At 42.5% G+C, this 14112-nt stretch overlaps 1 protein-coding gene across 1 annotated transcript; it reads right to left on the bottom strand.

The window, feature by feature from the left end:
- Positions 1-571: 571 nt before the first annotated feature.
- NQO1 (NAD(P)H dehydrogenase, quinone 1) lies at positions 572-14090 on the bottom strand. Its single transcript, XM_006860323.1, has 6 exons — positions 13862-14090; positions 5389-5553; positions 4945-5075; positions 2942-3055; positions 1889-1990; positions 572-880 (listed from the first exon to the last, which is right to left on the bottom strand). The coding sequence occupies exons 1-6, from the start codon at positions 14088-14090 to the stop codon at positions 572-574; spliced, it is 1050 nt and encodes a 349-aa protein (XP_006860385.1).
- Positions 14091-14112: the final 22 nt, after the last annotated feature.

Below are 14112 nucleotides of genomic sequence, written 5' to 3'. Positions count from 1 at the left end.
GTCAAGAAACTTTTATTTCAAAGTATTTGTATACATACAGCATATATAAAAACAGTTAAAGGAAAAAACATACACTGGGTGTATAAGTTACTAGTCATTAAAACCAATGTATATCATCAACAAGCATTAGATTATGAATTCCTAAACAAGTTGAGTTCCTGAAAATAGATTCATTCATTTCATTCTCTGAGCAATTCACCTCAGCCATGAAGCATGGTGAGATGAATAAAAGAAACATAGATAGTGAAGAGTCAGTTGATATATTTAGTCAACAGTACCCATAAAAATTTAGCTCTAATGAGAGGGATTAAACCTTACAGAAGACCTTACAGAATTTACACCCCTCCCTGCTTTGTGTCCTAAGAGACCTGTTTACCCTAATCAGATTTTGTCATACCCATGGTAATCAAAATAGTTCAATTTAATAAAACTATCCAAAAATGTACAGATACAGTCTATTCTCTCTTATACATACGTCACAGAAAATGAAAAAACCCAAGTCTTTAAAGTCAATGAAGTATAAAAAGGACAGCTAGATTTGGCTATATTTTAGAAGAAAATTATGTGAATCTCATTTTCCAGCGGCTTTGATCTGGTTGTCTGTTGGGATGGACTTGCCCAAATGATGACCCACAGAAAGGCCAAATTTCTTGTTTTTCTGCTCCTCCTGTACCTCTTTTTTCATTAAAAAACCTGCCTGGAAGTTTAGGTCAAAGAGGCTGCTTGGAGCGAAATACAGTGGTGTCTCATCCCAGATACTCTCCAGTCGTTTCTTCCATCCTTCCAGGATCTGGATCCGGGCGTCTGCTGGAGTATGCCCAATGCTGTATGTCAGCTGAGGTGCCAAGACTTGGAAGCCACAGAAATGCAGAATGCCACTCTGGAGGTACACAAAGTAGCACGGATGTGAGTCACAGAACAAATCCCATATTGTCTACTGTGTACTAACAACAAAATTTGGTCTGGACTTTTCAATTATGTTAATTGTTGTTAAGTGCTGCTAAGTCTGTTCTGACTCAGAAACACAGTATAGGGTATCTGAGGAGTGGTGGGTGAATCTGAACCACTGACCTTTTGGTTAGCAGTCCAGTGCTTATCCTAAAGCACCACACTAGGACCCCAGGCTTCTCAATAATTCAAAAAGGAGGTCTGAGATAACCCAGAGAATTAGTTCAAAAGAATATTTTCTCACCTTCTCTATGCCTTTCTATCCATACTTGCTACCTATTAACCTAGTCTGTTGTACTCTTCTTTAAATGAGCAGAGCCTTGAAACCGTGCCAGCGTGAGATCCTCTGCCAAAAAGGCCGGAAATTCTATTACATTAGGGAGTGTTTCCAGTGTCTTGGCAGCTGGCTCTTGCCAACACATACATATGTGCATTTCTCTGCCTCTCACTCCAGATAACTAGATAATCTTTCACAAAGGATCCGTCTGAGTGGCCACTTCATATGTTCTTCTCCCCAGCCACATACCGTAGAAGAGATTACCTTTGAGAGTCCTATGAACACCAAAAAACTAACTTCAGACTCATCTCTAAAATTGGCTGGACTAAAATGTTTCTTAAGTGTTTGTGAGACTAGTAGCAATTTGAAGAAGGGCAGACACTGGAGAGAGATGTCATTCATCTGGAGAGAATCAGGCCGCATGGTTACACAGATTAAGGATCCCTGTCCTTGGTTTTGGAAGCAATGATGTTTGAATAAGTGCACATATGGGGCCTGCAAAGAGAGGCAAGCTCCTAAAAGGAAGCCCCCTGGAGTTCTGTACCACTCTTATTCTTTCAGCTTCATACCTCAGATCTGTGTTCAATTGCTGTCTTGAGATTTTGGACCCCACAGGAAGCTCAACTAATTAATTCCCCTGAAGGTTCATTGAAAACAAGGTACCTGAATTGGCCAGAGAATGATATTCATGTCCCCGTGGATACCCTGCAGAGAGTACATGGAGCTGCTGCCACCAGTAGTAATAGAAAGCAGTGTCTTCTTATGCTGCAAAAGAAAAAAAAAAGAATATCTCATTGGTGAAAGGAAGTTAATGAAACGGCCCCAGGGAAAAGAACCCACAAGTCCACCCTCTGCTGTTTACAGTGTGACACAGTTACCCTCCTCTGAGCCACCCAGCATGACAATGCATAAGTACCAGCCTAGAAGATGGCAAACAGGTAACCAAAGGCAAGCTAGAGGATCCCAGACTCCTGGGTGCAGCAAGGGTGTGCCAATAATGTGAAATTAGCGTGGCCTGATGGCTGCCTTGAGAGAATTTTTGTTGTTTTATCTGTCTCCCCACTTTACCAGCCTAGAAGATGGCAAACAGGTAACCAAAGGCAAGCTAGAGGATCCCAGACTCCTGGGTGCGGCAAGGGTGTGCCAATAATGTGAAATTAGCGTGGCCTGATGGCTGCCTTGAGAGAATTTTTGTTGTTTTATCTGTCTCCCCACTTTACTAAAGCATGTTGTTCTTGTTAAGTGCCATTGAGTCGGTTCCGATCCATAGTGACCCTGTATAGGGCTTACGAGGAGCAGCTGGTGATCTTGAACCACTAACCCTGCAGTTCAAAAGGCTTTGCAGTCTGGCGCATTAGCATTAGTAGAGGTCCGTAAAAGGTCTTCCTTATTCAGTATTTAGGATTAAAAAGAAGTAAAACTTTTATTATTACGGAAATTTTCAAACTTACATAAAAAAGAGAAAATAGCATAATGTTGCTTCATCATCCAGGTTCAATTCTAAGTATTCTGCAATTCTCATGATATTTTCCCCCTTGTTTTCTGAATTATTTGAAAGCAAATCCCAAACACCATGTCATTTCAGCTGTAAAATCTTGATTAAGCATCTCTTCCAAAAGACATGGATCGTTTATTACCTAACTGTGCTCAGAACTTGCCTCAGGACAGAATTCCCCCAGAATCCACCTGTTAGAAACATCAGAACCATCTACCTACCTGGAAAGGTCCCTTGTCATACATGGCAGCATATGTGTAAGCAAATTCCCCTATGAACACTCGATCAAACCAGCCTTTCAGAATGGCAGGGACTCCAAACCACTGCAGCGGGAACTGTGGGACAGAAGACACCAGAAAGTTAGCTCAGAGACACGCTGAGAACAGAAGGCTGATCACGGTGCTTAGCTGCTGCCTATCACTGGTGGGAAGAAACTTTCTTCAGGCGCTTGTCAATTATGCTGCAGAAGTTATCCCCTAACAGAGAGGAGGCAAGTATTATCCTTGGTCAGTCAGCATCTGCTTCTGTCTGAAGACACAAATATTGAATAAGCCTGAATAAAGTCACATGCAAGTAACATTTATTTATGGGAAACCACATTTAACATCCAAGTCTAAATAAAAGGATTGCTTCATTGTTATGATTACTAAATCAAAGTTTTCTCAAGAGCTTGTTTTAGTAGGTGTGGTATAAAAAACAGGAAATAAGACCTTGTGCTCACAATGCAAAGTCACATTTAGATCTAACAAAACCACTCAGACCGCAAACAGATGATCATGAGGAAAGGGTATCAGGGAAGTCCCATGAGAACGTTTTTTTTGGCCTCTTATCCTGATAAAGGAGTGCTGGTGTCGGTGTGCATTAGGCATTGTGCTGTTAGGTACAAGCCCACCAGTTGTTCGGAGGGAGAAAGGTGAGGCTGTCTGCTCCCATAAAAAGCTACCTGTTTTGGAAACCCTACACAGATACGATCGGTTGCTCTAAGTCTGAATCCACTCTGTGGCAATGAGTTTTGGTCCTGATAAAAAAGGGACTCTACTCATATCTATTTTCCTTCAGTCATGACTTAAAGACAATGACGGTAACAACACAAAGAACATAGGCTTGGGAGAGAGATTTGTGTTCTTATTCTGAATCTGCTGTTAGCTTTTTAATGTGAACTTGTTTTGCACACACCCCATACTTTTTCTCAGTTTCATTTACTTCACCTGTCAGAAAAAGGAGTGTGGATGGTTTTCAGTAGTGTCTCACATCCTTAGATCTACAACTCCAATTGTGAGGGACCAGATCTGCAGCTTTGAGAATAAATGTGCAGGTTGTTCAGGGAACTAGTTTTGGTCTCCTGTGAGTGTTCTGCTATCAGAGCTGAGAATGGAATTGCTCAGCTTGGCATTATTAAAAAGTTAACTTTCCTTCAGGTTGTTCTTAGAGAAGTGAGAAAACTGAGCCAAGTTCTACTGTAAGTGGCTCCTTCCTGTGAATTAACACAATCCCTCCTAAGGACACATTATTTCTATTTTGAAAGTCTGCCATTATACACTGATTTTGCTAAAATAAGAGCTTTTCCTGTCTTCTGTCAGAAAACTACTGTATTAAATATTCCAATCTGCAGTGCTTACCTTGTCCTGAGAGGTACTGCTGTGTAAAAGAGCGTAATCTGAACTATTGTACTGATACTTAACAAAACGTATGCATCAAATAGAAATTAAATGTACAGAGCACCAAGGCCCTTTCCGGTTCTACAGATGGGTCAATCTGAGATGCAGAGCTGAAAACTGCTACTACCACTGCCTTCACATACTAGGATACGGTGGGGTAGAAAGCTTGGGTCAGGGAAGCAGCGTTAGGGGGCATGTGGCATAAATTCATATCAACAAGCTTGGGGGTAGAATAAAGGACTTCCAAAGTTGTATTCTTTGGAGCTGACTGAATAACTACACAAACCACACAGGGTATCACCCTCCTTGTGAGGGTCCCATGTCAAGAAGCTGGTTGGAATTGGTGAAAGCAAAGTTGTTGAGTATGGCCTGGTTCTTTTAGGGAAAGTTAATTGACAAGAAGCCCAGATTGTTCTAATATTGGCTGCTAAGTGGAGAGGCAGCTACAGAAAGAAGAAAGGCTATTATTTGCTGCGGGACCACAGAAGCTGAGTGATGCATACGTCAATGGGTACCATATCATGGCAAATAGGTCAGTCTCTCATGCATCATGCCAGAAACCATACCTGAAATATCACAAGGTCTGCAGCTTGCAGCTTCTTTTGTTCAGCTACAACCTCTGGGCTCAGACGGCCTTCCTTATAAGCTAGAACAGATTCAGCAGGATACTGAAAGTTCTCTGGGTCCTTCAGTTTACCTTCAGAGAAGAAAAAGAGGTCGAAACAGAGAACCAATAGCCAAGAATTTTTACAAAGTTCTAAAGGGAACCGTGTGATGCTGCCAGTTAATGCATTGGACTACAAAGTCAGTTTGAAACACAAGGTAGATGGTTCAAGCTCACCAATTGCTCCTTGGAAACCCTATGGGTCACTATGTGTCTCTATGGTCTGAACCCCCTGGACAGCACTAAACAACACCAAAGGGAACAATGGAGAAAAGCTGAAGGTCAAAAACCCTAAATAGAGTGGCTCTAAGTTGGAACCAACAACAAAGAGAAGTGCAAAGATCACCTGTGATGTCGTTTTTGGAAATGACTGGGTTGAACTTCATGGCATAGAGGTCCGACTCAGCAACTTCCCATCCTTTCCTCTTCAAGATCTCTACAGCTGCCTCCTTCATGGCATAGTTGAAGGATGTCTTCTCTGAGTGAGCCAGGACGATCAGTGCTTTTTTGACTGTGAAGATACACGCACAGGAATGGAGAAAATCAGTTAGCAACTTGGAAAGTTTCAACCTCAGCACAGTCGGGACCCTTAACGGAAAAGGTAACTTTACATTATGCAATCCATCCCCTGCAGAGAGAGCTATTTCCTCCTGAAAGGTACAAGGAATCAGAGAGGCATTTTGAGTCAGTGGGAAAACAGTGGCTAATAAAATAAATGGCATTACTATATACTGCATTACTATACTTCATTATCCATCTGCTAGAAAATAAAGCATCCCTATAGATGGCAACTCTGGTAGCGTAGTGGTTACGAATCGGGCTGCGAACCTTAAGGTCAGCGGTTCGAAACTACCAGCCGCTCCGCGGGAGAAAGATGAGGCTTTCTACTCCCGTAAAGATTTACACCCTCGGAAACCCTGTACAGGGTCGCTATGGGTCGGACCCGACTTGATGGCACTTAACAACAACAACAACATAGATGGCAACAGGCCCCACAGAACTACACTAACACAGGTGTTTGAAGTCATTGTAGCGGTTACCTTTGTCATGGGGTGGTAACTAGAAGGGCACAAAAGGGGCCTCTTGGGGTGCTGGTAATTTTTTCCTTTTTCTGGATGTTGATTACACAGGTGTCTGTTCAGTTTATGCTAATTCACTGAGTGCTACACTTTGGAACGTGTGCTCTTTTCTGTGTCTATTAAATAAAACAAGCTTTTCTTTTTAATTATAGTAACATGCCACATACAGCAGTATTTTTTTTTTTTTTTAATGAAACTAAATACTGGGGGATTATTTAAATAGGGAAAATTTGTAAATTTCAGGGTGGAGAAGATCTTTTAAAGAAAGATTAAAGATTCAAAAGTCATGAAGGAAGAACTTGACAGATAAAAAGGTCGGTATGAACCTCAAGGTCAGCGTTTCAAAATCACAAGCCACTCCTTGGTAACCCTATGTTGTTGTAGTTGCTGTGACGTACCATTGAGTCAGTTCCAACTCATAGCAACCCTATATAGGGTTTCCGAGGAGCGGCTCTCAGTGGGTTTGAACCATTGACCTTTAGGCTCAAACTGACCTTTCAGTCCAGTGCATTATCCTGCAGCTCCACACCAGGACACCTGGTAACCCCATACAGAGTCATTATGAGTTAGAACAGACTCCTCCATGACACTTAAACAACTTAACAACAACAAAATTGAAAGACAATTAACCAGGAGACAATGTCTACAGCTCATTGCAAAGAGTTAAAATCTCAGAGAATAAAAGAATGCTTGGTGTGGCGCTGTGGGTTAATGAGATGGACTACAAAGTCGGCAGTTCAAGCTCACCAGCTGCTCCTCAGAAACCCTGTATAGGGTCACTATGGGTCAGAACTGACTCAACTGGACTTAACAACAACAATAAATAAATAAATGTAAGTAATATAATAAAAAAAGATGGGTCAATGATATAAAGACAGTTTACTGAGGAAGATATGCAAATGACAGCAAACAAATGCTCTGCTTTGTCAAAAAAAAAGCAAAGATATCATTGGCCCATCAGATTGGCAACCAATTTACAGCCAGTAACTGGGTTTTGAACTGATTCATTCCTGTTTGAACTGCTGCTGAGAATTTGCCTTTCCATCCCAGATACACTGAATCAGAATCTACATTTTAACAAGGCCCCAGGTGATTCTTATACATAAGACAGACCTGAGAGGTTATTTAAAATGAATTCTGATTAAGTATATCTGGGGTGGAAATGCAAATTCTCAGCAGGGTGTTAAACAGGTCAAAGTTCTGGTAACCCTGAGGGCTATTAACAAGACAAGAAACTTGACACACCTTACTGGTGTGAATATATAAATTGCCTCAGCTTTTTGAGAAAGCAACCAGGCTGAATCTGTTAAAATTTTAAAGGCACATAAATTTTTGCTCTATCAACCCAACTTTGGGGATTTTTTTCTAGAGAATAAAAACAGGATATAAGATTATACTAGTGAGTATGCATACCACACTGTTCTTGTCATTGGCAAAAATTAGATATGAAATGATCGTCTAATGGGAGCATTTGAATAAAATGATGGTACATCCAAACAATGACATATTGTGCTATTAAAAAGGATGATGATTATATATATATATGTATATATATACATATATATATATCTTTGCTGTTGTCACGTGCCTTTGAGTCAGTTTCAACCTATAGCAACTGTGTATAGAGTTTCCAGACAGCGGCTTTGCAGTCCAACCCATTAATCCACAGTACCACACCAGGTGTCTGTCTATCTGTCTCTCTCTCTCAAACCCACCATCTGCTTCCACAAAGATTTAAAGCATTGGAAATCCTACAGGGCTATTCTACCCTGTCATATATGGTTGCTTTATCACCCTGTGGTGGCAGTGGTGGTGTGCCGTGGAGTTGGTTCCAACTCATAGAAATCCTGTACAGGGTTTCTGAGGCTGTAAATCTTTCCAGGGACGATAAGTCTCTTGGTTCTCCTGCAGAATGGCTGGTGGTTTCAAACTGCTGACCGTGAGATTAGCAGCCCCACTCATAACAACGGTGCTACCAGAGCTCCTTAACAATCCTATGAAATAGATGCAATGCTTATCTATTTAGTGCATGAAAGAAACATGAGTCCCAGCAACTTACCCAAGTTTACAGTTAGTTAGTTATTAAATGGTGAAGCTGGAATCATTTAACCTATGTTGTTTTTAGGTGCCTTTGAGTTGGTTCCAACCCTATGCACAAAACAACAAAGCACTGCCCAGTCCTGAGCCATCCTCACAGTTGTTTATGTTTCAGCCCATTGCTGCTGCTACTACTGAGTCCGTCCCTTCTTGTTCAGGGTCTTCTTTTTTGCTGACCCTCCACTTTACCTCCATTTTACCTCCTGATAACATGTTCTAAGTATGAAAGAAAGTCTCGCCATCCTGACTTCTAAGGAGCATTCTGACTCCTTATAATAAATTGTTATTGAGTGCCATAGAGTTGGTTCTGACCCATAGTGACCCTGTATAGGGTTTCCAAGGAGCAGCTGGTGAGCTTGAATCACCAACCTTGGCAGTTCAAACAGCTTTGCAGTCCGGAGCATTAACCCACAGCGCCACACCAAGACTCCTTATAATTAATAGACATGGAAATATACATGCAGCAAGTGGGGGAAAGGAAGAATAGAGAAAATAGTAGAGACAGGAAGTTTACTAGTATGATGTTAATAAGTGGCTTTGAATTGGTCCAGACTCATAGGGACCCTCTACAGGGTTTCCAAAGAGTGCCTGTTGGGCTTAAACTTGCAGTTGTCAGTCCAGGGCTCCTTACTGTTTCTCATAACACTTTATACCACTGTGTCCCCCCATTTACTTTCAGCAGTGACACGACAACTGTGAACAGTGCTTGAATAGAAAACATCTACATTTTCTGTACGGCTTGTGAAAAAAAAACTTGCAAGGCACATTTAAGTCAAGGAGCCTTAACAAGAGAACTACTCTTCCTGCTTTTGTTCTTTATGCCTGGCTTAGGCGCTGGCTCCTTTTTGGTTAAATTCAGCCAATTATTATAAACTTCAGGTGCCAGCATACCAACCAATGTCAGGAATTTCCAAGCTTGGTTCTGGTATACAGGACTCTTAGACCTAAAATTCAGTGGAACATGAGTTTGATGATGTTATCATTGCTGTGGGTGTGAATTATCTGAATTGGAGGCCCTAGGGAAAAAGGAAAGAAAAAACTTCAACAAATCTCAGTCTCTTTCTTACTAACGCATCCATTTAGCACTGTTGGGTGTGCCAGGGCATATATTAAGTTCTGATACGCATATTCTTTGTGACTTTCATGTTCACATTTGCTGAATACTACTTTGTCATTTTTTATTCTCTTGAGTTAATTATTATTAATATCAGTAAGCATTTCCTAAGTAGTAAAAACACTATGAAGGCACATCAGGAAATGGAGAAAGGCAGGAAACCCATCGCTTGCCTTCCAACAAGCTCACCATCTGATTTAGCTCTACGCGTGCCTGTTAACACAGGGGTTTTAAAGAAAAGTAAGACAAGGGACAAATAACATTAATATTTGCAATGAATGTAACCAACAGTTTCATATCTGGAATTGAACAACAAAAAAGTGGTTGAGCCGTTGGGTCTGACTCATAATAACCCCTTATGTGATAGAGAACTGAGCTCCATAGAGATAAATTGGCAGGTCTTAGTTTGTAGTACAAGCAAGTGTTTGCACCATTCTGGAACTCCTTCAGAATATATAGATTCCTAAATACAACCCAATAAAAGAATAAACAAAGGCTATGGGCAGGCAATTAACAACAATAGTCATGCTTATTTGCCTGAAGCAAAAGTTAAAGCAGGAGAAAAGTTCTACTAATACTTAATAACCTTGTGTCATTAATTTATATCATCTTTCATGGGCAAACGAGTTTTCTGGTCTTGGAGCCAAATAAGCTTGGCTTCAGTCCCCTGACCTGCCTAGCGACACAACCTGGGACAAGTTAGACCCTCAGAGACTGTACTCCCAGATAGAAGATAAGGCACATTGGAATGGCATTAGTGTGATAGGAGGGAAACAAACAAAGTTCAAAAGGAAAGAGATGGCTTCAGAGCAGCCAAACCAGGGGAGGCCTTGTGAAAAAGCTGCTATTTGAGCTGAGTCTTGAAAGACAAATGGCATTATTACAATTACCTTTAGTTTGACATTCATTTCTTCTTGTCATGACCTTTCTAATGGAAGCTAAGCGTATTTGACACAACTTTGTCCTCTTACAGCTGAGCACACTGCTCTCAGGTCTCAGTACATCTTTGTGAATGCATCTCTCTCTGGCACTGGCTTACAACCAGCTCTCCTTGTTCCCTGCTGTCAGGTTGGTTCTGCCTCCTGACAATCCTATGTGTTATAGAATAGAACTCCTCCATAGGGTTTTCTTGGCTATAATCTTAACAGAAAGAGATTACTAGGCCTTTTCTTCCATGGTACTGCCAGCTGGATTCAAACTGCTAACCTTGACATCAACAGTTGAATAAAAAGTGCTTCCTCCACTTCAGGACCTGTAATCAGATCTGGGTATCATGTTGATAGGTGCCATTGAGTCAGTTCTGACTCACAGTGCACAACATAACAAACCACTGCCCGGTGCTGGGCCGTCCTCACAACCCTTGCTGCTTGAGCCCACTGTTACAACCACAGTGTCCATCCATCTCATTGAGGATCTTCCTCTTTCTCACTGACCCTCCACCAAGTAGGATGTCCTTTCTCCAGGAACTGGTCCCTCCTGAATATGAGACCAAGTCTTGCTGTCCTCACTTCTAAGGAGTCCTCATTCTGACTATATTACTTCCAAGATAGATCTTGTTGTTAAGTGCTGTTGAGTCAGTTTTGACTCATAGTGACCCTGTATAGGGCTTCCAGGAGTGGCTGGTGGGTTTGAACTACCAGCCTTGCGGTCCAGTGCATTATCCTGCAGCTTCACACCAGGTACCCAAGGGAGATCTTAGAGTCTATGAACTATGCTCCCAGCTCATCTCCACTTCTCTGTGTACCTAAACGTCCTCATGTCTTCATTCCCCACCATTCTAGGTCCATGTCATTCAATTCTGCTTTACTCCCTGAAATGCTAATGTTCTCACTAGTGATCCTCTTGACTTACTCCTCTTGCTCCTTCTATGGCACTTCTGCCATTCATTCCTCATTGTTTATTAAGCAACTACTATGTGTAAAAGGACCTCTGGAAGCGTAGTAGTTATGAGTCGGGCTGCTAACCTCAAGGTCAGCAGTTCGAAACTACCAGCTGTTCCGTGGGAGAAAGATGAGGCTTTCTGCTTCGGTAAAGATTTACAGTCTCAGAAACCCTGTACAGGGTCGCTATGAGTCGGAGTCGACTCCAATGCACACAACCACCACCACCACTATGTGTAAGGCACTTTCTAACCACTTGGGCTACATCAGTATACAAAAGTGATATAAATCTGTCTCATTAAGGAGTGTAAATAATGATGGCGGAAGCATCCTGAGGTCCTGTGAGCTGACCTCTTTCCTCATCTGTTGCTCCAATACTTCTCGCATTCTCCGCCTTTCACCTCAGGCCAATCTGAAAGCAAGAGTTCTTAAGAGCCTTCCAAATGAAACTGTACTTGGGTCAAAGCTGGATAGTTTCACTGATCACCAACACAGAACTTAGTGACCAAAAAAAAGAAAAAATGATGGTTAAACTGTCAGAGAAAGAATGAGATTCCGGTATGTAACACATCCTTTTACTGCAGAGCATGCATTGGTACCTTTAGCAGTAAAAATGGAGAATCGTGCCATCTCTTTGGCAGGAAGAGAATTCACTAAAGGGAAACCAGAACTATTTTTCTCTCATTATACACACATTCACACATATAAATACACACATGTACATATTTATTCAGTACAATATTTTATTGCACTTCCAGAAATGACTTGAAACCACTGACATTCAAAGGTGTTTGCACCCTGAAATCCCAAGCAACATTCCCAGAAAGTCTTTTAAAAGTCCGTTAATTTTAAAAAACAAAAACCAAAAAAAAACTGAAAAATAGATGACAACCAGTGAGAAATGTAACAAAGGCAGAACTCGAGATCAGTTTCATGCATTCTGCCTCTGCCGCTGGTCTCCATTTGAATCCTCAGAGCCTGGTTGTGAGAGTCGGAGGCATCTGCCAGTTGCAAACACTCTACAGATTTCAGCTGACAGCATGATTTGGTTTAGCTGGGGAGCTCTGGTAGCGTAGTGGTTATGAATTGGGCTGCTAACCTCAAGGTCGGCAGTTCGAAACTACCAGCTGTTCCGCGGGAGAAAGATGAGGCTTTCTGTTCCCGTCAAGATTTACAGCCTTGGAAACTCTGTACAGGGTCGCTATGAGTCGGTTCCGACTCCACGGCACACAACCACCACCTAACTAGTTATACAAGCTCTGGATCTACCCACTTGCCCTCATGAACTCCACTTTTCAATTACACAGAAACAGAAAATTCTGTAGGATTGGAAAATCAAGTGTTAGTTTCTGAAGGAGAGGGTGGTAGTACTTCTGATGTGTTAAAAACCACATGGAACTGTTCATTACAGGTAAGCCTGTGTTTCCCTCTCAGGAATGTAGGAAAGTGGTGTGGAGTTGGCAGAGAAACAAATGCCTATTATATCTGGAAGTAGAATCTTTGATGGTGAAAAATGTGAAATTGAACACTGTAGATCCGTAAATAAACATGTAAACCCGTGCTCATCTTGTTTATTGGGTAATCCACCTCTGCGCCCTGCCCTAGCAGGTGCTGAAGCTGCAAAGGTGTTTCAAAGGCCATTTATGCACCAGACAAAGTTGTGACCCTTGACCATACCCCACCCACCCCCGTCGCCACGCAGGGCGCAGTGTTGATGGATAGGGAACTTCAGTCCCAAGTTAGAAAAGAAAGGGACCCCAAACCAGACTAAATCCACAAACTTAAATGTCAACTGGTCCAGCAACATGGGGGGATGAGTCTCTATCAAACCAAACGGGATAGCTTCCCTAACTCCAGACTGCCAATCTATAATCGCCAGGTTTCCCAATTTCCCTCCAGAAGCTAAGAATGCACATTTTTAAGTGAAATTATCTATTTTTATTTTAAATATTAGCAACTTACTTGAAAAAGATTTAAATACTTTTGAAGCAAAGAAACATGTAATAGTGGGCCAGATTTAGCCTTTAAGGTCAGTTTCCAATCTCTGTTTCGGAGGGAATTTTTGCTTCCAGGGTCCCTTCTCTCCCTAAACGTCCTCCAAAGTTTCTGGGGATGCAATGGTGGCAGGTCCGTGGCTCGGGGTAGAAATAGGAGCGTGCCTTCTTACAGAGTCTGGTCAGGGCTCATCCCAGAACCCTAATCTCTTCACTTTTTCTGTTTTGAGTCAAGGGCAAAAACCAGGGCCAAAATCCCAGATGCCCAAACAAACAAACTACTGTGTGGACTCACAGCGAAGCTACAAGACAGAACAGAATTGTTCTGTTGGTTTTCCTAAATTGTCCTGGTGTGGCGCTGTAGGATGAGCACCGGACTTCAAGGTCGGTTTGAGTCGCAAGGTCGGGGATTCAAACTCACTCCTCGAAAACGCTATACAGAGTCGCTATGGGTGGGAACCGACTCAACGGCACTTAAAAACAAATCTTTACGGACGTAAACTGCCTCATCTTTCCCCTCAGAACGGCTGATAGGTTCAAACTGCTGACCTTTCGGTTAACAGCCGAGCTTAACCACTGGGCCGCCTTGGGCTCCTTCCCTACAGGTGCAGCCAAGTCCATGGCTGGCATCTCGGAGCCCGGCAGAAGCGCTCACGGCTTTGCGAAGGGAGGCCGGTCCCGCCCTCTCCTGCACTCACCAGACATGGCTCCTCAAGCGCTGATTGGCCGGCTGCTGGTTGCCGGGGCGACCTAGCGAGGTAAGGTACGCAAGCGGAGTCTCTGGCTATTGCTACCGAAGTGTTGCCTCTTCTTATTCTGCCTTCTGCACACCCGCGGCTTTTATACCCGGCCTGCCCTGCCCACTCACACTGGGTGACCAGCATGGGCGTGGCCGGGTGACCAGCA

Source organism: Chrysochloris asiatica, unplaced genomic scaffold (genome assembly GCF_000296735.1).
Source record: "Chrysochloris asiatica unplaced genomic scaffold, ChrAsi1.0 scaffold00037, whole genome shotgun sequence".
Taxonomy (NCBI): Eukaryota; Metazoa; Chordata; class Mammalia; order Afrosoricida; family Chrysochloridae; genus Chrysochloris; species Chrysochloris asiatica.
Note: the sequence above shows the minus strand (reverse complement) of the source record. Positions and strands in the feature narration are given on the sequence as shown.

What these genes read in the sequence shown, in the direction of transcription:
- NQO1 (XM_006860323.1), bottom strand. Translation starts at nt 14,090, where the DNA reads ATGCTGGTCACCCAGTGTGAGTGGGCAGGGCAGGCCGGGTATAAAAGC. An exon ending in TTCCAAAAACGACATCACAG is followed by an intron (nt 5,076 to 5,388) that starts GTGATCTTTGCA and finishes TCTTCTCTGAAG; the next exon opens with GTAAACTGAAGGACCCAGAG. An exon ending in CAGACCTTGTGATATTTCAG is followed by an intron (nt 3,056 to 4,944) that starts GTATGGTTTCTG and finishes TCTGTCCCACAG; the next exon opens with TTCCCGCTGCAGTGGTTTGG.